The following is a 12571-nucleotide window of genomic DNA, read 5'->3' on the forward strand; positions in this document are numbered from 1 at the left end:
ATTTATAATTTCGAGTAATTATTGTTAATTAGTTTCTTTCCAGTGAAATACCTTATCCCCGACTGCTCTACCAACGAAAAGCTGCCGTTCGCAGTGATAATGTTTAAAAAAAAAACGCTACAATATTGCTATCGATTTCAGCTCCGGCACCGGCACCGATTTTGCCGACGTGTGTAAAAGCGCTCTAACTGGAATTTAAATTTTCCGGTGGGGATTCAGGGGCCCGATTCTGTAAACATATTTCCTGTCTAATGACTCTTCCATCGTATAAAAATAGCATAGGCTAGACAGGAAATGTCTTGTTACGGAGCTTACAGAATCCCACTGCAGGTGGTTAGCTCTGCTGTAAAAGATGTCAAGTTGCCACATTTACTGTAATACTTTATTTTTTTTACTAGGAGACTTTGTAGTCGTACATTGTTCTTTTTAAAACGTATTTTAGTGCGAAGTGTACAAGATAGCTTAATAGTCGTTGCAAAAAACTCAACGCAACCTTAATAGAATAATAACTGTTTAAACATTATTACGACACGGGTATTAGCAACGATGATTTACAAATTGTGTTTTTCGATGAAGGACCATTAGAGGCGTCAAGGTGGTCAATTTACAAGATATGTCCTCAGCTGTATTTTTAAATGGAACACTCCTGTATTATTTTTAGTTTTCTACGATTGTGTCAAGGTAATTTGGATTAAGATTTATTATACTTAAATTTTTTGAATATTTCAATTTTAGAGTATGTTTCATTTTTCCGCGGCACGTTTTTACTAAATATTTACTGATCAGTTGCAATAATAAAATATCATACCAGCCTAGTGCTCCAGGCTTATTTTAATATTAGTTAAACGGCATAACTTGTTTAATTTAGCTGAACATCTCTGTATATATGAGAATCAGAGTATCAACGAATTTGCCCACTAAATTATATTATACCATTTTTACCTATCTCTTTAAGTTTCCGTAGAAAATATTTTCTTGTAATTTAGAACTTATTTATCAATATACCCATGACTATTGACATTTTAGATTATTTTTAAAGATGTACCAAATTTTTAAAGAGTACAGATACTAATATTGTCGATATAATTCGTTTATTTCATTAAAAATAAAAAAAAACTTTTTAAATATTTGTTAAAGAGGACCACTAATATGATTCCAGTATTCAAACTACATTAACTGACTGTTTGCGTTGATTAATAATAATTGCTCCAAATACTAAAAAAAAACTGAATTTGTATGGGCATTAGACAGTGTGATAAAAAGTAACACCTTAAAAATGATATTTCATTTTTAATAAATGCTTATTTATAACAAAGAGACTTTAATTTGATAACTTATTATTAGATTTCTTGACTAAATCCACATTTATTTTATAATAATTCTTATTAACGAACACAATTAAGTATGTAATAATTAGTATATGGCGAAATACGGTGTTTATATTTAATTACTTGGTATACCTTATAAAAAAGATTTAAATAGTTTTCTTTTACAGACTAGTAATATTATCGTTTTTAGCAAAACGATAATATTAGATTTGTTGCTTTAAAAACAATCTAAAATGTCAATATTCCATGGATATATTGATAAATGGGGTCTAAATTATAAGAAAATGCATTTTCTACGAAAACTTGAAGGGATAGGTAAGAAATAGTATAATACAATTTGATAGACAATTTAATTGTGCATCTGATTCTCCTAAAATATACAGGGCATTCTATTTTAAATTAAAGAAGTTATTGCTGTTTGAAGCTAATAATTATTTAAAATAAATTTTAGACACTCGTATAAGGTAGTATTATTTTTATTATTGCAACACAATAAATGATCAATAAATAAACTTCAGTAAATATTTAGTATTAAAAACATTGATACCTTGGAGAAATGAAGCCTTAAAATTTTTACTGTAATTTCAATAAAATTGAAAATATTTCAAAACGGTAAGGTTTAAGTGGCACAACCTAATCAAATTTACCTTTATTTTAATCGTAGAAACCAGTCAATAATATACAGGGTGTTCCATTTAAAAATACAACTTTGATATTTTTTATTTATTTGGGACACTTGTATCTTGTAAAAATATTTTAAATTGTAGTCACAGTCCTTCAACGAACCCCAAAGCAATTTTGTAAAATCTCTAACGTCGTTTAGCTACAATACTCCGTGTCGTATGTGGTGAACGACCCTGTATATTTATAATTAATTTATTTTTGTTTCTTAAAATATTTTGACTAAAATAAAATATGTAAAAGTGGGCAACGCTGTGCTGGTCAAGCTTAATCACGTAACTAAAAGTTCATTTGGTATGATCTATATGTTCCTTAGTATTCTGAACAATAAGCACAATAACAAAACACAATATTTTACCTATTTTAGTTAAATTCTTCAGTATAGTATAGGCTCTCTCAGCTATAAAACTATCCGGATGTTCCTTTTCATTTTCTATCGTCAGGCCTTTGGGTAACTGTTTTTCTATGATGATGACCAGCGCGAAAGTCACCAACATCAGCCCCATAACACCGATAAAATGTGCGGTGGGCAACGGCTTGTGAAATTTTACATCCTCATCGTTCAATTTCGTGTACTTTTTGTTTGCGGTCTGGCTAGTGAACCTGTTCCTCACCGAAGACATTTTCCTAAAAAACAATCACATAACAGTTAGTATTAGACACAGTAAAGTAATGAATGAGTAATGAAAATTGATCTGTCAGTTTTGACAAGTTGGAACCATAAAATAATAAATACAAGAAGAAGTGTCAAGTCAATGTTAAATTATGGAAACAGCGTGGCTGCCTGGGTAACTAATTTTCAGATATGGCGGCTGAGACATTTGACATGACATAGACATGACAATTTCAATTTTATGAAATTTATTTCCGTTTCCGGTTTTTAATGGCGGGGCTGTTCAGGAGGTTTAAATGAGGGTTAATATACTTTACTTCTAGTAAAATAATAATACAACAAAATAACTCAAAAATATTTATTTTGGAATTTAGAACAATGGAATATGCAAATCAACATTAAAGAGCTATAATCCAAGAAACTACTGTATCAATATCAAATATTTAAATACTCAGAGATGCTGTAAGTTGCTTGAATTAGTAAAGTAACAGTGCATTGACTTGCTATGAAACTTGAAGATAAATAAATGTTTTCACAGCTTCACGGACATAAACTAAATAACTGAAGCAGGAAAAAGGCAACTGAACCCACAAAACCTTGGAATCAAAAAATATAAAAATATAAATATAGGTACATTCTTGTGAATTAAATCAAACAGGACTTAATGTAAATAAATGAATAAAAATATAATATTATATACATTCAATACCTCTACTACTTTTAAAAATAATTTACATACATAGATTTATAGCATTACAAGCTATGAAATACATAATAGGTAAATCTATGTGATATGTAATTATTATCTGTTCATCTTGTAGAAAATTAATGTAGGCTAATAATACTTCAATAATCATAATTCTTGTATAAATTGTTTAGTCGCCTTAAAATCACTGATCAGTCTTTAAAGTAGAGACATAAGGAAAAATCCTTGGCAAAGAATATCCCAAGATCCTTGCTGAAGTTAAAAAATATAAAAACAGTTAATATATTACTCATTTTACATATAATATGGGTCTATACCTACTACACGCAGAAACGCTGATCATCATTTTCTTCATGTAATTAATATCATATATACTTTATTAAAGTGTTAACAAGGAACTTTATATCAAAACATCTTTGGTATTTATAAATTCCAGCCAAATATCAGAAACAAACTTCCAATCTTAAACGGCAAAATTAAATGGCGCCTGACCTTGCCAGAGGTACCGGAGCTGACGCTGACACACAGAAAAAGACAAAAGAACAGGACGCCGACGTGCATAAAAATGTTCCGTAGCAGAAATTGACAGAAATCATATAGAAATATTCAGATTTTTGTCTAGGACAGTCTAGAAGGCCATGCTTTCTGCCTGGGTAGAACCGCGCCACAACTGTTTCCAATTTTCCGGTTTACTGTCACCCCCCTGATTGGAACTAGTGAAAATACAGGGTGTCCGAATATTTCGTACTACGAATTTTTTGAATCAAAATAAATTCATTAGGAACAATTTACCGCTATACAATAGTGCTTCGTTTCAAGGGAAATTCCCAGGGAGATCTAGGGGGAAAAGGGAAATTTTAACCCAAAGCGCCATATTCGTGGGAAATTCTAAAGTCATTGTATTATTCGTAAAAAAATAGCATTTTGCATTAAAAATAGTATAAACGCAGCAAACTAAGTAAATTGAACCATTTATAATGATAAACCATAGACAAACAAATAAAAAGAGATTGGCAAATTAAATGGCAAAGAGAGGGACAACGTTCCCGTAGCGCAACTCAGAACGCAAAATTTCGTTCTATTTATGTTGATCTGCGCATTGCGTCTATTGGGCACACTATCTCATTCTAATATAACAAGAGAGAAAGAAGCAGCCATATAAAACGTAATTTCTAAATAGAAATTAGAACAATCGCTCTTCGTTTTCGTTATCATGACAACCGATGACAAACAACATCATGACAATTCGTCATATTTATAATTTTTTTTGACGATTTATTCTTTTTTTCTAAACTTCCATTTTATTGACTACATATGGATAGGGAACAAATTCCTTGTCTCAGATAGGTATTTATATTTTTGTTACTTATAATTTTAGTTTTTACTATTTGTTATTTTATTTGAAGGTAAGGAGCCAGTATCATCTATTTTTTTATATGTATTGGTACCCCTCTTTCTGATAGATAAAGACACCCGGTAAAATAAAAGTAAGTAGTTATATTTATCATCTTATTAAGAAAAAGTAGAAGTTAGTAGTGTCAAAATATTTCGAACCTTGTCTTAACATAACAAATTAATACAATGATTTTTCATATTTTGGGTAGGTAGTCAGAGTAGCTGGTTTATCAGCTGCAAACTAGAAACTTATTAATATACCTATTTTACTTTTGGATTTAGATTAAAACTGGACTTGAAAATGGTCTTGTGAACTGATTCTGTAAAGTCTTCGCTGGATATTCACTGTTATTTAATTAGGCAGTTTTTTCCTGAAAATGAGATTTTTAATGCCCTTTAAAAATTGGCTGACTGTTTCTGCAACAGTCAGTTCTTCTGCATTTAAAATTACAGTAGTGGGTGGAATAAACACTGCTATTTTTTGTTATTATATTATAAAAGTTTATTTATTTTTATGTATAAATAAATATGTTTATAAACAGCACAATTTTTGTTTTTTATAATTTCCTTATAAGTAGTATCTGAAAGAAAACCGTAAATTTTTTGTTTCAAATCCGATTTATTCCCTACACCACGTTCCCTTTACGTGGTATAGGGTATAAATCAGTTTAAGTGAAAATTTTCAGTTTCAGAATGTAAAGACTAACATGGTTAGCGAAACGCGCGTCCAGTGTAAAAGTAAAAGTGTTTTGGTGTATTGTGGTGATTTAGTGTTTTTATTTTGCTGTGTAACACCAAAGGTTCCAACCCTCAACTGTAACATCAACATTGGTCCGATTCTGCTTTGTTTCGTAGCTACAGGGTGTTAATATCTTAATAATCTTTCGATTTAGTATAATGTTCTTCCAAGTACTTTTATTGATTTGAATGAAATTTTGAAGATTAAAGTCACTATGAGTGTTATATATTTTAATGCTAAAAAATTGGCGCCGGGAGGCACGTATATATAGCCGCCCATACTAAAATATGTTAATATCTCAAAAACTGCGACTTTGACTGATTTTGATGTTATTACAAATTTTGTTGCAAATATTATTCCTAATCTTAATTTGAAAACCGCGTTTCGCTAGCTACTATAATTTTGGAGTTACGATTTTTAAAATTTTAACCCTCCCATACCCCCTACCAACCCCCCACCCACCAAAAACTAATGGTCAGATTCTCGGTGCCACATTTGTGCCAAATTTGGTTAAAATCGGTTCAGCGGTTTTTGAGTTATCGTGTTACAGACGGACAGAGACAGACCATGAAAATATTTAATTAGTCATCATGATCAAATAATGCATTTTGAGTGAATTAAAAAAAATAGGTCAATGCTTAGGTCATAAAAATCTGCTTAGCAAGGAAAACCAAAATACGGAGATCAAAAACGCAGGATCCATTTGGCATGGGTAGCATTTGAACATGAGCGATATTTCATGATGTGCTGTGCCCATGAACCTAAAGAAAAAAGGCTTACGACAGCTGCATTCTACCTGTGCTTACGTGCATGGCTTAGAGACTATGGCAATTACTTCCTAAAACAGCAGAACAACTACGAGGCACAAAGAGCCATGGAAAGAATCGTGTTGGTCACCATTGAAAATACGGAATACCCACATACGTCAAAACAAAAATAATAGATGTCGTTAAAAGAGTGGCAAGTCTGAAGTGGCAATGGATAGACATGGCAAGACAGATCCAGACCGATGGCCCCAAAAGTAATCCTATGGAGACCTAGGGGAACAACAAAAAGTGTGGGCCGACCAAAAAAGAGATGGGTCGATGACGTCAGGGCAGTTGCGGGAAGACAATGGATAAGATTGGCTAGAGATCGCGAAGCAAGGAAAAACCTAGAAGAGGCCTATATCCAACACTGGATGGAACCAGGCTGGGAAAGAAGAAGAAGAAGAAGAATATTTTGTCCAATTCGGCCTCCTTGATGAGATTTAATTTCGGAAAATGGTTCTTCTAATATTTAACTACATTTTTTGTCTCTTGGAAAAAAACGCCAGCGGGCATTCTTTTTGAGGAAAAAATATATGTTTCTCCGAAGCTGACTTACAAAATTATTTCTTTTCAAATCAAGCGTTATAAAATCTAGAATGTGCTAATAATCTAGTTGGCGAAAATATGGAATTTAAGGTTAGTATCTCCCAAATGAAATTTGACAATAAATTTCATAAATTTTTAATTAATTACCGTTCGGGTTTATTTTTGATTGATGCTCTCTAACAGACAAATGAAGCACTTTTGTATAAAGATAAATTGTGTTCAATTAACTTAGTTTGATTAAAAAAATATGTAGTTGATCTATGTCCACAGAATGCTGAAAGTCCCTGTATATTTTGTAGGTTTGCTTTGGAAAAAAATTCTCCAAAAATATATTTCTCAAAAACTATGCTATGATGTGGCGTTTTTTAGAAGAGATAAAATATGTAGTAAATACTAGGAGGACCGTTTTACCGGAAAAATATCGGTCATCGATGGAGTTGGAAAATATTTTTAATAATCTTTATGGAAGGGTGAAAACTACCCCTAAGTTTTCACCCTTCCCGTACTTTTTCTTGAGTTTGGTGAAAGTTATGTTAGAGCTCTTAGCAAAACACTCCAAATCTTAATAAAATCGGAATAACGGTTCTTAAAATCTATACTAATAAGTGACTGACTCACTGATTAATCACGATCCTGCTCAAACCACTTAACGTAAGAAGCTCAATTTTGGCATACAGGTTGATTCGAGGGTGTAGAGTTTCGATAAGAAGGGATTTTTCGAAATTATAGTTCCAACCCAAGTAGCAAATTTTATTTTATAAAGGCTGTATAAACAGCTATGTGATAATTTTTATAGGATACCTCAATTCATATAACGTGCTATATGACCGTAATATGATAGCTTTAGAACAAAAAAAGCCCATTTTTATACAACCGTTTAGTAGTATAGAAGTTCTATAAAAAGGGTATACAACTCTTATGCAACTATTTTACACAGCGTTATATGACTATTATAAAACTAGTTTTATTGTGTATTACGTGGTCACATCTAAGAAACAGAACAATAAAAACATTTGATCATTTAGCGAGGTACAAGAGTATTTTATTTTTTACCGAAGAATATTAAGAGCAAATTATATTTTAAGCGTGTCGTAAAATGAATCTAGAGGATGTGGGTTGTTAAAAAGGAGACTTTTAACTTTTTAAAGGAGACAAAAATACGATTTTCAAAAATTCTTGTTTTTCATTTAAGTAAACACTTTATTACTGTATGTGGGAATCTTATCAAAAAATAGTTCTCAAAAATAACATTTTACAATTTATTTTGATGTTTTTAATTTTGCTTCATATAATGGCGGCCATAGGACATACAAAAATGCTGCCTTAAACATGGCGAATTATAATGCAACCATTTTATTATAAATGAATCCCTTAAATAAGTCTTTGTTGTAAAATAAAACGGTATAGGATAAATATTTATCATTACGCAGAATTTCCAGGCACTATAGAACTATTTTGGACATATTGAGATTTGTGACAAATAGATGTTGCCAAATCTCATTTGATTAGTATTTAAGCTAACAAACATGATCAGATTTTCATGGATTCATGCACGCAATGCATTTCATGCGTGCCCGACGAGTGAGCGGCAACCTAAGGACTTGGAAAAACAACAATAAAACAATACCAACATTACTACAGTAAAACTTTTACATCAACGTGGCAACAATGCTTTGAAGAAGCCAGACAACACGAGAGATTTTGGCTTTTGAGAAGTCTGGGAATTCTCGGGATTATTTGCCGTAATTTCGAGGAGTTTTTCTTACATGCTCTTTATAACTACCACTGCGTTTGTTAACTTTTTTCCAACTTTGTCGAGAATTCATAATAGCTGTGATTGATTATACTCGTACGTAGATATTACTTTTGCAACAAAATAAATAACTAGGTATACCATTTAATTTAAAATGAGGTTATATTATACATTACCAGTTTTATAATGTAGATATTACAGCGAATTTATTTTGTTAATGACAATTTATTATATAACAACAACACCAGTTATATAGCCTTATATTATCATATAAGGCTATATAACTGGTGTTGTATACAGCATCGTAGTTTAACGCAATTAAACATTCTATCATGCAACGTAATACAACTTTAATAAGACAAGTTTAAGTAACTGTTATATGATCTTGTGACTACTAGTTATATGAATATTATAGAACTCTTACATGGTGGGTATAAGAGTCTAATAAAATAATATGTTTGTTATCATATAGCATTGTCTTATTAAGTGTTACATCATACTAAAAGAAATGATCGTTTAATGCGTTATAGGATACGTTGTAAAAATCTCTAGAAAATAGTTTAATATGGCAACTTTTATTAAAAAACAGAATGGTCGAAACCAACGCTTAATAAAATCAAGCAGTCCTTAAGATAACGCTATTCGACTGTTATAAAATAATTCAATCCTTTTAGAATTTCTTTTTGCTACTTGGGAAGGGGTTGAAACCACACCTCAAATATTACAATATTTTTTTTATTTAAAAATGGTCAAGTTTCCGAAAAAAACGCTTAAACACGTATATTTAATTTTGTTTTTTTTACATATTTTAAGAATTTTTAAAAATGTATACAGGGTGTTTCGAAAAATCTGGTCATTGATTAATCACGATCCTGCTTAAAGCGCTTGACGTAAAAAGCTGATTTTTGGAAAACGGATTGACTTTAGGGTGTAGAGGTTCGATAAGAAGGGATTTTTCGAAACTCGAATTCTAAGGGGCTGAAACCACCCCTCAAATATTAGAATATTTTTTTATTTAAAAACCGGTGAGTTTTTCGGAAAAGTTCTTAAACACATATATTTTATTTTGTTGTTTTACATATTTTAAGATTTTTTAAAAATGTATACAGGGTGTTTCATAAAATATGCCCAATGAGTAATCACGATTCTGCTTAAACTGCTTGACGTTTAAAGTTGATTTTTGGCAAACGGATTGACTGTGGGATATAGAGGTTCGATAAGGAGGGGTTTCTCGAATCTCAAATTCCAAGAGGGTGAAAATGCCCCTCAAATATTACAATATTTGTTATTTAAAAAACGGTTAGTCTTTCGGGAAAACGCTTGGACACGCATAATTTATTTGTTTTTTTACATATTTTGAAATTTTTTAAAAAATCATACAGGGTAATCAAAAAAGTTGGATAATTGATTAACCACGATTCTGCTTAAACTGCTCGACGTAAAAAGCTTATTTTTAGCAAACGGATTTTTCGAAAGTCAAATTCCAATGAGATGAAACTACCCCTCAAATATTACCAAGTTATATAATAATATCGCCATATTGTTTTTTCTCATGCTAACATAAATGTGAGAACACTTTTTCCAGTTTGTATGTTAATGGAAAATCTTTCCTTGCTTTATCATCACCATTACAAATGATTAATTCGACGCGAATGAAGTCGCGGGTACACGCTAGTATCTTAATAAATGTGTTTAATTTTTGACAAACGAAGCACTTTTGTATAGAGGTAAATTGTGTCCAATGTTTATAAAAATGTCCAATGTTTATAAAAAAGTAGCACAGCGATGTGAAAACCGCATCTTTATTTTTCTAGTCACAATAAACTACAAATCCCATATAACACACGAAAATGGAATAGCCTGTACTACAACTTAGACTATTTTAATATGATTAGTTATGAAGAAAACACCTTCAAAAATCACTTCTATTTAAAAATGATCAATAATAATCAGCGATTTTTTAACTCTCAAACGGCTTTAAATGTGTAGAACATTTAATGTAAAAACGCATATTTAAAAATAAACATTAAGCAGAGATAATGGTATTCTTGAATATTTTGTATAAAAATAACAGGCTTTCTAATGAAATATAATATCAAATTGGCTATGGGACCACCTCCTTGAGGCTTAACATTAACTCTTTTAAATTTGAAAACGTCGAATTTTCAAAATCAAAGTAATTAATCCAATTAAAAAAAAATAATACCTGCCAACTTTGTCACTTTTTTTATTTTTATATTAACTCATTATTTTTTCTAATATACCACTTTTAATTTCTATTAAATTTAAGTCATAAAGATTATAGAACGCTTTCAACAATATACATAAATAGATGTTTTCTGTTTTGTCCTAATTAAAACTCATGCTTTATCAACAATAATGATTTGTTATATTAAATATGTTCGTTGTCGTACACATACAGGGTGTTCCTTAATGACATGCTAATATTTAATGAGTAACTAATACAATTAACTTTTGATTATTGTCAAAGACATTGATGTGTTGAAAATCAGAAGTATTACATTTAATATGCAATCATAAATTAGTTTCTAAGTACTTTTTTTTTCTCTAAACACCGACAATTATACATCAAATAAAATCAGAAATAAAGTACAAAGTTATAATTTGTATTTAGGTACTTAAATAAATTTAATGAATCGAAAATACCCCTGGCTTTTAAATATTTTATTAGAAGTAAACCATTAATATCACTGATAATTCTAAAAATATAAAGCTATAAATACTGTCATTGTGAAAAAATATTTAATTAATAAATTTACTACCTATATTTTATTTAAAAAGTCTAATGAGATGATTGAAAAATATTGAAAATGCAAAGATAAGGATATCTGTTGATTTGAATATCATTAGACAAAAATAAAGTTGAGCAACACCTCAATAAGAATAATAAAATTATAACAAAGAGTAGGTATTCAGAACAAATTTTGCAATAATAGATTAATATATCGGCTATTTACCTTATTAATGTTAAATCTTACGAAATTAATACTAAACAATATTTATCCTTAGTTTGTAGACAAGATTAAATACAAAATTATAACCAGAACAACCTTTTGGAACAAACGCTTCCTATGGAAGTATGAATAATTTTATTCTATATTTGGAAACAACAAACAATAAAGTATATTAAGGCTTCTATTGATACTAACAATAAAATCTTTGTTGTATGAGTTTAAAATACACAAACAATGGGTGGTTTATTGCAAGTAAAGTATTCCACATTATATAGGTACATTCATCTCATTGCATATAGGTATATGTAGCGATATTATGGTGTATATCGGATCAAATTTCAGACAGAATTACAAATAATGCTTGTAATTCTTTTACTTTTAGTTCTCTTTAGATAATAATAAAAATATAATGACAAAAATTTATAAAAAATTAAATCATTATTAAACGTCTAAATAAATGCCTTTATAAAATAGGTCAAACCACTAAAAATATTTTCTATATTATTGAGCTGAAACTAATTTCAATATAATAGAAGAAAAATATAAATATGTACAAGAATGATAGTAATTATTCGGGCCACAATTAACACAACAAAAGCAAGTACTTATAACTTCAATAATATATAAATGAATAAAATCAAAGCCATTTAATTACACAGCTATTAAATGTTTATGAATATAAAAGCAATAACAATAAAATTATTAAAAAGCAATTTGACTTACCTTTAATTCAGTTCTAATCCTAATTTAACACCAAAACTAACTTAACTCAATTTTTGTATGTTGCTTAGTGAAAAATAACCTGTATCGAACAGGTTTAATAACTTGTTCCCCAAGAGCAACATACAGATAAGACTTTGGGACGATTAACTGATAAACCTGATAAATAATATAACTTCGAAATATTAATTTGTTGTTGGTTGGAAGATGAGTTTTGCTTCATTGAATAATGCCTTTTAATATGCGCATATTCCACTACCGAGGACTTTGGGTTCACTTTTGACACTGACAAGAAAAATATAACCT

General features: G+C 30.1%; 1 protein-coding gene across 2 annotated transcripts in view; it reads right to left on the bottom strand.

The window, feature by feature from the left end:
• LOC115877653 (endoplasmic reticulum metallopeptidase 1-like) overlaps positions 1-12569 on the bottom strand; it is a 52656-nt gene extending 40087 nt beyond the window's left edge. The window contains exons 1-2 of one of the 2 annotated variants that reach the window (XM_030893909.1): positions 12269-12569; positions 2368-2636 (exon numbers count right to left, since the gene is read on the bottom strand). In XM_030893909.1, the coding sequence (XP_030749769.1) occupies positions 2368-2632 (265 nt within the window). In that variant the 5' untranslated portion in view covers positions 2633-2636; positions 12269-12569. Of the gene's footprint in view, positions 1-2367; positions 2648-12268 lie in introns of both variants that reach the window. The other variant, XM_030893910.1, reaches the window with a different exon arrangement.
• Between the last annotated feature and the right edge of the window lie 2 nt (positions 12570-12571).

Source organism: Sitophilus oryzae, unplaced genomic scaffold (assembly GCF_002938485.1).
Source record: "Sitophilus oryzae breed Bouriz unplaced genomic scaffold, Soryzae_2.0 scaffold_1496_pilon_pilon, whole genome shotgun sequence".
In the NCBI taxonomy this organism is placed as follows: Eukaryota; Metazoa; Arthropoda; class Insecta; order Coleoptera; family Curculionidae; genus Sitophilus; species Sitophilus oryzae.